The following is a 16,173-nucleotide window of genomic DNA, read 5'->3' as shown; positions in this document are numbered from 1 at the left end:
TTTCTCAATCCTTTTGTCCAAAGGCATATGGCTGGCATCAAGTATGAACATTGGGTTGAACTGGGTATTGAATTTATTAAAATAAAAATGTTCTAATTTGAAAAATGTTATTTCTTTATAAAATGCTAAAATATGAGTATATGTAAATGTATGAATAAAAATACACTAAAAATATATTTTTATTCACATATGTTGAGTGGGAGGGCCACCCAACATGCACATGCAGCTGTAAAGCTCCTGGGGGGGGGGGGGAATGTTAGTTTCAGAACTCCTGCCCTAAAGGCATCAGATAATATCTAATCTCTGAAGCTCAACAGAGTCAGCCTTGGTTAGTATTTGTATAGTATCAGCATTAGTAATGCCAGTGAATAGCAGATGCTGTAGATTATATTTCATGGAAAGGAACTTCCAAGGCCAGCTCTGGGTATTCCTTTCCTAGGAAAACACTCTGAAATTCATGGGGTCACCATATATTGATTGGCAACTTTACTCCTTTGCAGTCCCAATTCTGATCAGTGTTGATTCATGGTACAGAAACTCTTTTATTTTTCTGATTTTCTCATTGTCTAGGTTGAATGTTCCCTCTCCACCCCCACAAAAGGAGTATTAACCAAATGTCTTATCCCCCACACAAACAGATAAATATATAACTAAGGATGCTGGCCGCAACTCTATTACATAATAATATGCGTGTAAGATTGAGAGCTAACATTTCAAAAAGGAGTAAGGAGGCCACCTGACTTACTGGGCTGGCCTGGTTGCTGCACTGGGGGAGCTACGGCTTGCTGGCTTTGCTCTCAGCTCAGAGCAGCCCCAGAATGCTGTGCGTAGGGCTGCCTGGGCTGAGATAGAGCTGTGTAAGGGGAGGTACTTTCTTCAATCACTGGGGACGTCAAATCCCAGCAGGCATTGGGAGGCGGAAGTACCTCTCGATTGGGCATTGTTGTAGCCCGCCGCCAACCAGGATTGGCTGGGAAGCCAGGAGGTGGGTCTCCCTTCCCATCCCGGCCTCTCATTGGCTCAGACGCTATTTAAGGTCATGTGGCGCTCCTGGGCAGCACCATTGCAACTTGGCTCTCCCCACCCACCCACCCTCTGTTGGGCATGGAGTTTGCTGTCAAAACTTCAGGGGTGGTAGCATAGGTCTTGGATTTGGTGGGCGTGGTTTCCAGAGCTGCATAGCACTTGATCGGGAATCCGAAGGGGACATGGTGGTGCTGAGGTTGATGCTGTGTTGCCATTGTGGGGGCAACATCGATTCAGCATCCCCTGGTGACAAGGGGCAGAGATGCAAACAATCACATGACCAAAGATGTGAACAATCAAATGACCGGTTGGAATTCAGATGGGCACTTAACCGGTCAGCCCCCTTTGTCATCCCAAAGCCTGGCCATGACCAGGCAATTGGGTTCATCGATCAATCAAGGATTGATGGATGGCAGATCCAGACCTTATGCTTGGAGGCCAACCTTACGTTATACTTGTTTATAGTTGTTTATGAATAAAGTTGTGGCCTTTTCCTTCCAATTACTGTGTGTTGTGCTTATATGGAGCCCTGGTGGCGCAGTGGTTAAATGCCTGTACTGCAGCCATTCACTCAAGACCACAAGGTTGCGAGTTCAAGACCAGCAAAAGGGCCCAAGCTCGACTCAGGCTTGCATCCTTCCGAGGTCGCTAAAATGAGTACCCAGACTGTTGGGGGCAAATTAGCTTACTTGCTAATTAGCTTACTTGCTGTTCACCGCTATGATCTTTGGAATAGCGGTATATAAATAAAACAAATTATTATTATTATTATTATTATTATTATTCCAGTGGCAGATTCCTTCAAAGGCAATGTATTGCTTAAATGGCAGGGGACGTATGTACAGGGCTAGAAATACAAATGCAAAGGAGGTAAATGAAGCCTGTGGAAGTCAAATTCTTGTCCAACCTCTCATAGTTTGCTGTGTTTTGACCTTCCTTTGGTAGCCCCTGGTGAAACAACTAAATTGTTGATTGTTAATATCATTTCTGCTGTTAAAGTCTTGATATCGTACAGGAGTGTGTAAATGTGTAGTCCTCCAGATGTTGCAGTTTTCTTCAGAACTAGGCAGCATAGCTAATGATGACTAGAAAAGAATGGGGGTTCAATATCTGGACTGCATGTTTTCCACCTCAGTGTACTATTTCACTGCCACAATCTCCCCCAACATATATTTTTAAAAGATTACAACAATTGTGCAGAGGAAAAGAGTCAAAAAGGTTACTGGAATAATTTGGGTTGCTTCCACAAAGCACCTCACTGTTTTGATTTTAAGTACATAGTAAAAATAGCAGCAGTACACACAAAGTTCAGCTTCCTGAAGGCCTTGGCAATGTAATCTGCCTCTAGGAAGAGGGCAGGCTGAAGTGCAAATGGTCAATTCTGTGGTCAGCACAACTAATAATAGCAATAATACTTCATACTACTATAGAATGTTTTATGTAAGAACAGCAAAAGGTCATAAAAACCCAAAGAGTGACCCTTGGATGGCTGCAGATTTGCTCAGTGTGCTTTTGACATTTCCAAAAGCTCATGTGGGGCTGGGGAGGTGAGGGTGACAGGAAGAAAACTATTAAGGAAAGTAACTACTAATATGTTCCCGTATTTATCAGAAATGGAGTCACACAGACAGATGATAAGTAAAGTGGTCATTTAGACTAGCCAAATGATTTAGGATTTGATGGAAATTGTACATATTCGGATTTTAAAAATAATATCCATATAATTTACTTCCTATCCTAGTGATTTTGGGGGGACTCACTGCAAAATTTTGAACCTAGGACATTTTTTAATGTCCTGAGTTTCTGATACAGGCAGAGATAAACCCTTTAGTTTGTATCCATTCTCTTAGATGCATTTATACTGTAATAATAATTAATACTGTAAAAATAGCCTCCTGGTGATGCAGTGATTAAATGCCTGTACTGCAGCCACTCACTCACAAACCACAAGTTTGTGAGTTCAATACCAGCCAGAAACTCAGGGTCAACTCAGACTTGCAACCTTTCAAGGTTGCTAAAATGAGTACCCAGCTTGTTGGGGGCAATTAGCTTACACATTGTAAACTGCTTAGGGAGTGCTTCAGTACACTGATTAGTGGTATAGACAGGTCCAAATTTGATTCTATTACATTTATCTTAAAATACCTACATTGGCTGCCCATTAGCTTCCGGGCACAGTATAAGGTGTTGGTTATTACCTATAAAGCCCTGCATGGCTTGGGCCCAGCTTACCTGAGGGAATGCCTCCTCCCATACAATCCTTCCCGCACTCTCAGGTCCTCTAGGAAGAACCTGCTGCAGTTAGAGAGAACTAGGCTGAAGATGACTTCCCAGAGGACGTTCTCTGTTGCTGCTCCAAAAATCTGCAATCTGGATTTTGATCTATTTATTAACCATGTTATTGGGAATTGTTTTTAATGGTATTTTAGGGTGGGAGGGAGATTGGGGAACTAGGATCTAATATGTCCTGTTATGCTTTTATCTATTGATATTCATGTTTGATTTTATTGTTTTTGTTTGTTGTTACCCGCCTTGATCCAATACAGGAAGAGGCGGGATACAAATAATAATAATAATAATAATAATAATAATAATAATAATACAACTTGCTTTTGCTCTTGCTCTTGCTCTAAAAATAATTCTGTCCTATGGAATCCTGGGTTTATACTTGTATAAGATTTTTAGCTGTCTGGTGCCTAACAAAAGTAAAAATCCCAGGATTATGTAGGACAGAACCATGGCAGTTAAAAGTGGTGCTAAACTGCATTATTTCTACAGTGTAGATGCACCCTTGGTTCCTTTCTTGCTTCTGTGTAGCCCAGTAGTGAAGTGTTGTGTGGGAGTGTGATCTTTTCCAAAGAGTTTGCCCTCTGATACTACTTCCCATGTTACATTTCTGGTTACCAGGCTGAATTTTCTTCTCCCCCCCCCCCTCTACTTTACAATTAAGATTAAAAAACACATTATTGTAGCATGCCTTTTTATATAAAAAAGAAAATGTTAAATGTGTAAGACGAAGGATGTAGATTCTGTGACAGAAGCATGGGGGATAGTATTGAGTTCATGGAGGGCATGATGGAATGGAAAAGAACCACCATCCACATCACACCTCAAGTAGGAAAAAAAGTGGAAGAAACTACAGTATATTTAGGTCACAACTGGATGTCAGAGTGGAAATAACTATTGCAAGACGTGAAATCCAGTAGCAGACTAGCTCAGTGTTTACCAGAACGTCTTGCCCATCTAAAGAAACCCTAAGCAAACACAGAGAACTTGGGGGAAACTGTTTTTGGACACAAGACCCATGAACCCATGGCCATTTTGGCTTGGGTATTCTAGGATTTGTATCTCCTCCCTAATATGTCCAAGTTTTACTGAGGAAAATTTGTGATGGTTGGCTCACAGGTTAGGATTGATCCTAACTTATTTATTGGATTTATATTCCACCTTTCTCCTAAAATGGAATTCAAGGTGGCACCTCACCCTGGTATATTTGTATTGTTTTTGAACCAGGGCTTTCAGGAGGATTGCCTGAGGACTACCAATGTAGCAGAAGTATCTTGTGAACTATTCATCTCCATGAACCCTTAAGACACTGTACTCTCAGTGAACTTTAATGCTTGCATTATTCATGTTCATGGTATAAGTTAATATTCTCTGTAGAACAGCTACAGGAACAAAAGCAAAAGCAAATGATTGTTTGCAGAATGTTCCAGGTGGGAAAACTACTTATATTTTGCATGGCACATAGGGTGGCAAACACTATTTATGAGAAGCAGAACATTTAAGTATTGAACTGTTTAATCTTCAGTTCAGTTTAAACTTTTGTCTGTAGCTTAAAACCTACAAGAGGGAACCACAAGGGGTGGAGGAGTGGGCTCCAGAGACTCAATAATAATAATAATAATAATAATAATAATAATAATAATAATAATAATAATAATCCCAAGAAAACAATGAGATACTACCTCCTAGAATAGTGCAGCAGAAAGGTTTATTCTGTAGAAGTGAGAAAAAATACTGTGTATTTACAATTTTGTGTCCATTCCCAAAGCAAACAAATTCCCAAATAAACTAAAAATACTCCAGAGGGATTGAAAGTTATGTCCCCTTCAGTTCTAGCATCAAGTATATATCCAGGCAAATGGGATTTGCAACCATTAGATAGAAAACAATCCATTTTCAAGGCAGTTAACATCAAAGTGTATATTGAAATCATTTTCAATGGGATGATTATGTTTTCTATAGCAATATCCTTTTTTTAAAAAACCACCCACTAGTCCTTGTAACTTGGCAGATGCACAAGTTTGTGTCACTTGTGAATATTTATTCATAGCTGGGAGATGCAGGAATGATGGGAGCATCCAGTCCTTGGGTCCATATTTTAGGAACTACATGGAAAAGATGCACTGTATCCAGAGAGAAAAAACAATAACACAGTTAAACATGTATTCAGGCATTTTGATTACAACTTTACATTAGAAACTCTGATTAAATTAATAGCACTTTAACCAATGGCCTTTCCCTCTTCCTTTCCCACCAAATAAGCATGGGAACTATAATTCCATGAGAGTACAGAGTTCTTTCTTAGAGAACCTTCATTGGGCCACCTTTTAGAATTGTGCTTTTCAGGTAAGAGGGAATTAAATGACACTGAAACTAGTCTGGCATTTGTAGCACAGATGTACTTTAGTAGTTCCTATCCTTTGCTTCTCCAGATGTTTTGACTTGAACACTTAGAAGTCCAAAACATCTGGAGGACAAAAGGTTGATAACCCTGCTCTATAACACTTTTAAGAAAGCTGAATGCACTGGAGTAATTAGAATATTAAGAAGACTGGCAAGATACTGGCCTTGAAAGATTGTGAAAGAAACATCAAGGGTGTGTGTGTATGTATGACAGTATGGAGAAATTCTGAGCCCGGGACCTCATCATTTCTTGAAATTTGTAGTCATTATAAGCAATTTTGATTTAAACACTTTGTTGAGAGTACAGACTGTAACTCCTGAAATTGCTTCTGAAATCTTTGGTAATAGATATGTATATGATAATATAGATAATACATGGTATTTGATTTTTAAGAAATTATATTTTTAGAGATAATTTATGTGTTGTCCCAAGAGCACAACTATAATAAATGTACTTTTATTCATTTTACAATAGCCCCTGGAGAAAGGCATTTTTTGACAAGGCCGAAACGTGTTTTTCCCCCCAGATAATAAAGTTTGTGGACCATGTGGGACTTCGTTTCCTTTATCTCTTCCAATTTTGATTTAATACAGAAGAGTTGGGTCCAGATTTATGACCAGTGGATTTCTGCCGCCACTGAAAGAAGCTAGGGCCAGAATCAGGTTTCATCCTGAATGAGCTTCTTCCCCTTGCAATTCCTCCTGGATCTTGAAAACCCTGCTATGGAGTGTTGTGAGAGCCCTCAAACCAGCATGAGAGAATCTATGAGGGACTGGAGGGGGAAGAGTACATTGATGAAAATTGCCTTTCTGAAGGAAACATCCGATTGTTTTCAAATCTTCTATGAAATTTTTTTAAAAACAAAAGAAACCCTTTCATTTATAGAATCCCAATATGGAAACAATCTGCTGTTCTATGATTAATCATTATTTATGTATTAAAATGTTAAAACTACCTTCTCTCTTATGGATACCAGAGCTGATGTATAATAAAATAGCCTTAAACAGTAACATGGAAGACATATAATCACATAAAAAGAAGCAGCCAAATCAATAAAACAGACAAACAGTGTAACTTTAATTATTATGGCCCCTTCCTATAGCATCATGGGGTTTGTAATTTGCTGTGCTACCCAAAATTCTCTAGCATCGTAATGCAAGGAAATGGACAATGTAGTGCAAGGGAATGGACTAGTATTCACTAGCAGAGAATTTAAGGTATCACTCACCAAGCTGCAAGTCCTAGAATCAAAAGGAAGAAGCCATGACAAAGCAGCATCAAACTGCTGTAACTGTAGTGCACATGCACTCTAAGGCAGTCAATTAGAATGAAAATTCGAAACTGTTGTTGTTCTGTGCCCTCAAGTCATATCTGAATTATGGTGACCTTGTCCTAGAATCTTCTTGGCAGGATTTATTCAGGGGAAAGTTGCCACTGCTCTCCTCTTGGGCTGTGAGGAAATGACTTGCCCAAGGGTAGGCAAGTGTGAACATTCTCATGGATGGATTCCCATGTCAGTTTGGACCCTGGTCCCCACTGAGTCCTTGCCTAGCACTCAAAGCACTCCATCACATTAGCTCTCAATCTGAAGCTGATTCACATCAAAACAAGTGCGAATGCCAGTTGTACTTCCCTAAGGAATGTATTTTGGTTGGGACATCACAATGGTGAATATTTCCTTATTTCCCTTGTTTGTTTGTCCTTAAGATTTGGCAAGAATTACAGTTGAACGTATTGTTAGTTTGTTTTTTAAAACACAGTTGGCTCCTTATCCATGGATTAAACTATCCATGGTTTGAAAATATATATACATATCTACTTAGAAGTAAACTCTATTGAGTTCAGTGGGATTAACTTTGTCCTAGAATTACATCACTGAATTACATCACTGAAACATTTGTCCATTTTCTTAGGTATGTGTATGATCATAAGAGAAGTATCTGGTCCTAAAAAAATTAATCTAAAGAAATTTTCAGTGCAGACAAATATTTGTCTCCAAGCAAAAATCGCATGAGGCTCCATATTAAGATATTAGATTGTTGGCAAATAGGTCTAAAGTCTGGTTACATTTCAGCCTGTTTGAGTATTTCTTTGTGAGATCTGAAACGGAAACATTTGTCCATCTGGTCTCAGGGCTTTCAATGCTTCATTCTTTAAAATTTGGGTTTTATACCTGTGTAATCAATGCAAATGCTAAATTAGAGTTTCTGTCTTTTTCTTTCAGAGAGGCTTCTCATCTTTAGCAGACAATAATGACATGATCTACATGCTAGAAATAGCTATTCATGACCTTTTGCAACCACCAGCTTTTCAGCAATCTGACATGTCCTTCCCACTTTTGTTCTTACATATTAACAAAGTCACTGTATTGTTTGAAGGGATTGGTAAAGTGGAGACTTTCATTTGTTGCAGTTCATATTTGATATAATATTTTTTAACCAAGAAATACAAATTTCTTCCTATGTAGGATGTAAATTTCGTCCTACTTGGAATCTTTAAAATGGATGAATGTGATACTGATTGTACCATCCCTAAAAATACAGAAGGCATTGAAACATAACATGGAGTTATCAAAAGCCTTCCCTTCTCATTTCTGCAGGCAATATAGTAACTTTGTTGCCATGCGAGATAAAAGTAGAATGGTTTTACAGTAAGTACCAAAACCAAGGAGAGTTGCCTAAGGGGCCTGCTGAATCTTCTGGTCCATATACTGTGCTTGTTTCTGTCTGAAGCATATTCTGTGTTATTAAAAAAGAGGAATGAAATATGTGACATGCAACAAGCAAATGTTCTTACAAAAGAAAGATCTTTGTATAATATGACTACATTTGATTTCCTAGATGGGGAGCAATCCAGGTATCTTGAAGATTAGTTCTAAAATAACAAAGGAGGGATGGGCCAGAAAGCTGACAAAAATTGCAGTTGTCAAGGAAATTACATACCTTGCAATCCATTGAGATATATTCCATCCTTTGGCTTGTGTCTTGACAGACTGTAATTTATCATATATGATGAAGAGTATCGATCATAAATACAGTTTCTGTGACTTTCCTGGCAAACAGAGTATGTGTGAATCCCAAACTAGACAGAAAACCATTCCTCATAGCTCTGATATTTTTCCCTTCAGAAGCTGATTGAAAAGCTGATACTAGCAATGGTCAGCATGTTCATTTACGTTATAATTTCTCCCCTCCTTTTTGTGTGTGGCTTTAATTTAATTTTATTGATTTTGAGAAATTTCAGATGTCCTCTATAACTGAAAATTCATCAGGAAACTAAAGGGTGGTAGAGTGAAGGAAGCAGGATGTAAAGCTCTCTGGATTCTTCTTGATGCTATCTCACTTTCTGAAGCTCTTGTCTTAGCCAGGATGGTAATGGTTGTCCCAGTCTGTGTAGCAGTTTGGACAGTTCCACATTGTGATCTCTGTAGTAGTTTGAAAGGAATGCTCTGGACTGACGGAGAAAGAGACAAAGAAATTGTTAGATAATTAACAACAGTCGAGGATCCTGTAAATGGTTTCATATTCAGGCAGGAAGAAAGTAAAATTAAATCTTTTGTCTATTAAGTCTTTTGTCCTTGATGGGATTTTATATGTTCAGAAAGGATATGGTTATGATGTTCATTCATTAAATCATGAACCATGAATGATTTAATTCATCATAATTAAAATACTGAATAGGTGTGTTGAAACTGGAATGATCACCATATCTTACAAATCATAACTAAATATGGTTGAGAAGGCATTGTAAATCCTAGCCTTTGAAATTAAAAATGAATTATTTCTGAAATTTGTTTCTGTGCTTCTCCAAGAATTTTTAAGGATACTGATCACATAGGTAAAAAAAAAAATCCCTTGTCAAATTTTCCCTTTCCCTTGTCAATGTAGGGCATTAGCTCTGGAAAGAGCAAATAGTGCAGATCATACAGAAACAGGTTACTGGTGCCAAAATCTTGAACTTCTAGTGCTGGCATGATGGAATCAACTGTCTTCTTATGCCAACACTGGAATTCTAACATTACTTCTAAAAGAAGGATCATGATTAGTTTGAATAAAGGTTTCTGTGAACTACAATAAACACAATCATTACACTGGCACAATATAGTGTGCCCACACCATACGCAGCTTTAATCTTACGTGGAAGGTTAAGCTGCGGGAGATATAATGGTGTGCATGCTGCACACAGGAGTGCCCCCCTGTTAAAACAAATGGGAATTGAGTGTACGCAATATTCCCCATACATGAGGGGGGGGGGGCTGGAAAGTATCCACCACGTATGGGGAAGGCCCACTGTAATTGCACAAATCACCTACAAATCAAGACCAGCATCAATAGTTAAACGTGTCAGGTTCCTGCTGGGGCTTATCGTTAGGACAGGAAAGCTAACTTGGTCAGAGGTAGTGGTGGGGAATCACATGAGAGATCTCAATGTAGGGAGTCCACTGTCAGCTTCTGGAATCTTATTGCTCTACTCTTCCTCATTCCTGTTTCTCCCAGCTCACTTGCCTTCACCAAAAAAGCAAAGCTATAACAGGAACAAGGAAAAGCAGGAGCAGCCACCATTTACCACCATTTACCTTAGTCTCTTCCACAGGCTAGCTGTACAGATTTGTCTCAGAGAGAAAAAAAGGCAAGTGAAAGGGCAGCTGAAATAAAATGCAGGAAAGGGAGAGTAACACAATTTGCCAAAAGATTCTTCCAATCCTGCTCCCACAATGGTCTATGATGTTGTTTCGCTTTGCTCAGGTCCTATAATTGTGCTCAACAACAGGATAGTTTAAATTGCAAGGTTAGATACATGAAAATTGTACCTCTTGATCCATTGGGGGGTATTTTCGGCCTTTGCTTTTTCCCAGGCACTTTGTCTTTCCACTGTCAAGCAGCTGGCACCAAAATCCTTTCTGAGGATCGAACCTACAAATGTTTGTCTAAATTAACATAGGTTCTACATAAGGGTAGGGAAAACAAAATCCCAAAGCCAGTGTAACCAAACTAAGGCAGCCATTTTAACTTGTCCATTTCAAAAAAACAATCTTGGTAGAGATTTGTAGTGACAACCTTTGAAAGGAAAGATGGAGATCCTGCAATGATTTTTAAAATATACACTAAAATCATGGCTGAGTTTTAATATAAAGAACTAAAGACCATGCATGGTTTTTAATACATTGTTTTGAGATTTGGGGGATGTATAAAGAACATTGCAAAATTATTTCAACCTTTTGCATTTGAAAGTATGCATTCTGTTTGGCAAATAATTGGGAAGGGTGAAATAATAATAATAATAATAATAATAATAATAATAATAATAAATTTTATTTGTGTTTCCCCGCCTCTCCCATTGGATCGAAGCGGGGTTACAGACTAATTAAAAACCATTACACAGTCTCATAAAAACCGAATAAACTCCAATATAAAATTCTACAAACTCTATAGACAACGTACAACAGGGTAAGGCAGGGAATCAATCGCATTCGAATACTATTCATTCTGCAGAGGGGAAGGCCTGGGAAAAGGGAAAGATTTTAAGTCTCTTTTTGAATAATTCCAGGGGGGTTACAAGACGGAGCTCCTCGGGAAGACTATTCCAGATCCGCGGGGCTGCTACGGAAAAAGCCTTCTGGGAAGTAGAAACATATCTGGAAGATGGTATTTCCAACAGGTTCTTCCCAGATGTTCTAAGTGTGCGGGGCAGATTATAAGGGGAGATGTGGTCCCTCAAGTAACTCGGGCCCAAGCCATGTAGGGCTTTATAGGTGATAACCAACACCTTGTATTGCACTCGGAATATTAACACACACATGCCTTGAACTTTTTCTGATAATAATACTATGCATGTACGCACATATTTGAGTGCATTTGCAATGAAGAGCAATTTATTTTCTGTTTCAGTCTATTACTGTTCTAATACACAGCATCCAAATTTTTCTTAGTAGGGGTATCAATTAAAATTAAATAAATCATTGATTAAATGGATACATTGAGAAGAGATTCATTTCTAGCTTGGATTTCCCAATCTCCTTTTTGCATAGTAAAGTAGTTTTGCTGGCTTTCAGTAATTTCCCAAGAGGAGAAACAATATTGCTTGCTCTACACATGGAATGAAATAAAGCTGTACAATGATGTTCCAAACAATATATCTGCTTAAAGGAAATGTATTTAATTTTACTAATGAAAAGTGTTTATTTGGAATGCTTAATAAAACCAAACCAAAAAAGAAAATCAATACCTGAAATTAATTGATATCATCACTCTGGATTAGGATTAAAAATAATATTTCCTGGCTGAAAAATAGATTCTGACAAAGAGCAAAATTTTGCAGAGTTTTGGTCAGGTTGTAAGCAAAACATACCATCGGAGGGGGGGTTAGGTTTATACTCAAAAGAATGGGAAGTGAAAATAGGAGGGAGGTAAAACAACAATCTAAAATATGCTCCCATACTATCAGAAAACACCACAGACTTTGAACAATTATTAGGAAGATCAAAAAAGAAAGTGCAAAGGTAGGCTTGCTGCTGAACAAAGAGAAAACAGAAATGCTGACCACAGAAAATCTACATAAATTCAACCTAGTCAGTGAGGAAATTCTGGGTCTCTTCCCACTATGATATAAATCAATTTGCCACTCGATTTATACGTCTGTCGTTCACACTAGGAACCATGTCAGACTCAACTGTGATCGATCAGATTTGCGCTGAAGTGAGACAAATGCAAAAACCTGCTCTTTTCAGACACTACTTCTTCAGAGGTTTTTTTTTTAAGCAGTTTGGAAGAGTGTTCAACAAGTGGGAATGAGGGACCTGTATTGCATCACACTGGAGGGGAGGGACTAATGGCAAAGAGGATTGGCAGAGGGTATAACCCATCTTGCCCCTGGCATTTGGGAAATCTACCATTTTTTTATACCTTCTCCAAAAAGAGAACGGTGGGCCGTGCCCTGGAAAAAGAGGACGTGTTGCCCTGGTGTGGTTGTGTTGGTGTATGTTTTTTGAGTGTGTTGTTGCTGCCACCCTTTGGCCTGGAGCCCTTGGAAGTGCTGGACTGAGCTTCCTCTTGCCCCCTCCCTCCCTGCCTGCCTCTCTCTCGGCAGCCACTCCTTCTCCTCGGTTCCAGTGCAAGGCCATCCTTACTCCTTCTCCACCTTCGCTGCCTCAGACAGCCCATGGCCTTCTTGTCCCCCACCACCCAATAGCCCCTGATGGTGTGGGCACAGGCACAGCCAGAGAGGGCGCTTGCTGCTGCTGCCAGTGGTGCTAGTCCTGGTGGGCTCCTAGGGCTCCTCCTCCTCCTCCAGCCCCTCGAGTGCCCCTCTGCTCCAAGAGGAGGCAGACAACCAGGTGGCCCCTCCAGCCTTTTCCCCCTGGAGGGACTTCATAGGGCTCTATGATCAAGGTGGCTCCTGTCTCTCTTAGTCCCCTCCTAGCTGCTGCAGTGGTTTTACAGCCTGCCTTTCCCAGGGCTTCCCTGGCAATGTCTGGCCATGGGGGGGGGGGGGGGAGTTGCACTTACCTTCCCCAAGGCTGAGAGAGTGTCACTTGATTAGCGCCTGAGATTTGCTCCTGCTGCTGTCCCCCTCTGGCTCCCTTCAGGGTGCAATCTAAGGTGGGGGTTCCAGAGGGAGTGGGGTAGGAGCCAATGAGTCTCCCTCTGCAGGGAAAGGGGATTTGACTTGCCCCCCCCCAGGAACCCACACCCAAGAGTAGCTGGGGGGCATGACCAGTGTCGGCAGGGATGGGGGCCCCCGAGGGAAAGGGCAGAGACAGGTGGAGGGAGTCCCTGCCCCAATGGAGAACCTAGCCTGGAAAAGGAGCAGGCCTGAGGAGGGTAGAAAGGCGGGAGGCAGGAAGATTTGTTTAGAGGGGTTTGCCATTGCCTTCCCCTGAGGCTGAGAGAATGTGACTTATCCAAAGTCACCCAGCAAGGAACCCATTCCTGGGTGTCCAGAGTCATAGCCCATTGACTCTTTGCACCACACTTGGAAAGGTTCGTTCAGAGGTGGTTTGCCACTGCCTCTCTTGTCTCTCTTGTCTTCCTCTCTGCCAGGAACTACACATCAACTGGAATTGATGGACTGATTTAAATGTAAATTGGTCCACTGACTGAATTGTGGACCGATTTAAATGTAAGTGGGAATGAGTCCTGAAATAGAGTTCCTGTATCTTGGATCAAACATCAAACAGAATGAAAGCTGCAGCCAAGCAATCAGAAGAAGACTGGGAATGGGAAGGGTAGCTATGAATGGACTAGAAAGAAATCTAAAGAGTAAAGATACACAACTGAGAACTAAAGTTAGAACTGCCCAATGCATTGTGTTCCCCATCACCATGTATGGATGTGAGAGCTGGACAGTGGAAAAAAGTAGATAAGAAGAAAATCAACTTATTTGAGATGTGGTGCTGGAGAAAAATGCTATGGATAATATAAATAGCCAAGAAGAGAAACAAATAGGTCCTTGACCAGCTCAAGCCTGAATTCTCCCTGGAAATCAAGATGATTAAACTGAAGCTGTCATATTTTGGTCACAACATGAAAAGACATAACTCATTAGAAAAGACAATAATGCTAGGAAAGATAAATGGTGATAGAAAGAGAGGAAGTCTACACACCAGATGGATAGATTCAATCAGCGAGGTCACAGACCTGAATTTGCAAGACCTAAGCAAATCAGTGCATGACAGTGGGTCTTAGAGATGTCTCATGCACAGTGTCAGTATGAGTTGGGGTTCACTCATACCATAACATTATGTTATGAACATAACACACACACACACACACACACACACACACACACACAAAACATTGTCCAAAAGTATGTTGATTTTTCTGCACAGTTTTTTTTTACAGAAAACACATCAATTTTGTACAAAAAGCCCACTCTGTCTGTGTTTCTGTAAACAATTTTGTGTATGTGTGTGTGTGCGCTTAAAAAAAAAAGGGGGGGGGGTTGCACCAAAACCCAGGATTTTCATGAAAACACACTAAATACTTGTTTTCTTCTGCAGTGGAAGAATAACTGTAGAAATTATGCACCCTCATGTTGCAAGGATGCAATAAGCAAAACATGTACATCCCTACTCCTGGTATTTCAGCTCCCATCAACGCTCCATAGCCAATGATAAGGAATAATGGGAGCTGCCTCCAACACATAATTGTAAGGCCTCAAATCTCCAGAAGATGAAGACAACTTGATTTTGTAGGTAAACATTTTTCTCTTACTTCTGTTTATTGCATTTCTATTCTACTTTACCACTACAGAAAACATTCAATTGAGAAAACATGTTTAAAAACACACTGAACAATAAAACCATTACAAAACAATTTAAAGAATAAAATGAATAAAACAAGTAAACATTACAGATTTTAAATGACCCTCTTGTTATATTACTGCAGTATCAGATTACTAGTGCAAAGTACAGGATATAACAAGAGAGAAAGATAAAAAATAAATAGATAAAAGGGACTCACGTTAGGGCTTCAGAGTAATTATAATGAGGAGAAACTCCCAGAAACTTTTGAACTTCATCCATTATGCTAGCTGGGTCACTTCTTAGCTGTTGTCCATCAATAATTAATAACTGTATGGGCAGATAGTTATAATTATAATATATCATTAAATATAACACTCAGATAAAGAGTGAAGTAAAGAAGATAGAGTTAGTATCTAGACAAAAGGTGGATTTACCACGGAATCATATTTGCTGTGACATGGCAGAACATATGCACCACAATCATGATATTTAGTATAGTTCTGATCTTAACACTGATATGCAGTGGAGGTATATCTCTCTATCCAACTGCCTTCACATGCAGGTAGGTAGGACTGTGGGAGATTTCTCTGTGGCTACTTTCAGACTATGGAGCTCTCTTCCTATCAAAGGTAGGATCACTACTTCTTTGTTGTCTTTTCAGTGACATGTTAAGACCTTCCTTTTTCAGCAAGCTTTTAGAAATAGATTTTTAACAAGAACTGAGGTTTTTATAGAATTGCAGTATTTTTAATATTTGTTTATTTAATATTGTTTAAATCTTAATTTTTTAGGTTTGTATATGTTTTTTCCCTGCCTTTTTGTAAGCTGCCTTGAGTCCCAGACTGGGAGAAAGGTGAGTCAGAAATTAAGGTCTAGTTGGAGGGACCCTGGTGGTGCAGTGGTTAAATGCCTGTACTGCAGCCATTCACTCAAAACCACAAGGTTGTGAGTTCAAGACCAGCAAAAGGGCCCAAGCTCGACTCAGGCTTGCATCCTTCCGAGGTCACTAAAATGAGTACCCAGACTGTTGGGGGCAAATTAGCTTACTTGCTAATTAGCTTACTTGCTGTTCACCGCTATGATCTTTGGAATAGCGGTATATAAATAAAACAAATTATTAATTATTATTATTATATGGATTTTGTAAGTGGTTGCATCATTCATGTAAATGGAATATTATTTTACAGAGGTAGACATTTACAAAGTAATCAAT

The 16,173-nt window shown here is 39.6% G+C and overlaps 1 protein-coding gene across 3 annotated transcripts in view; it reads right to left on the bottom strand.

The window, feature by feature from the left end:
* Window positions 1-5,065: 5,065 nt before the first annotated feature.
* LOC149313033 (N-heparan sulfate sulfotransferase 4) overlaps window positions 5,066-16,173 on the bottom strand; it is a 164,792-nt gene continuing 153,684 nt past the window's right edge. For 2 of the 3 annotated variants that reach the window (XM_089527066.1, XM_089527067.1), the window contains 4 exons: window positions 15,178-15,287; window positions 10,527-10,629; window positions 8,659-9,169; window positions 5,066-5,435 (listed from right to left, as the gene is read on the bottom strand). In XM_089527066.1, the coding sequence (XP_089383192.1) occupies window positions 9,050-9,169; window positions 10,527-10,629; window positions 15,178-15,287 (333 nt within the window). In that variant the 3' untranslated portion in view covers window positions 5,066-5,435; window positions 8,659-9,049. Of the gene's footprint in view, window positions 5,436-8,658; window positions 9,170-10,526; window positions 10,630-15,177; window positions 15,288-16,173 lie in introns of those variants that run through there. The other variant, XM_089527068.1, reaches the window with a different exon arrangement.

This window comes from Sceloporus occidentalis, unplaced genomic scaffold, assembly GCF_023333645.1.
Source record: "Sceloporus occidentalis isolate IW3139 unplaced genomic scaffold, rSceOcc1.0.p SCAF_5, whole genome shotgun sequence".
NCBI classification, from domain to species: Eukaryota; Metazoa; Chordata; class Lepidosauria; order Squamata; family Phrynosomatidae; genus Sceloporus; species Sceloporus occidentalis.
Note: the sequence above shows the minus strand (reverse complement) of the source record. Positions and strands in the feature narration are given on the sequence as shown.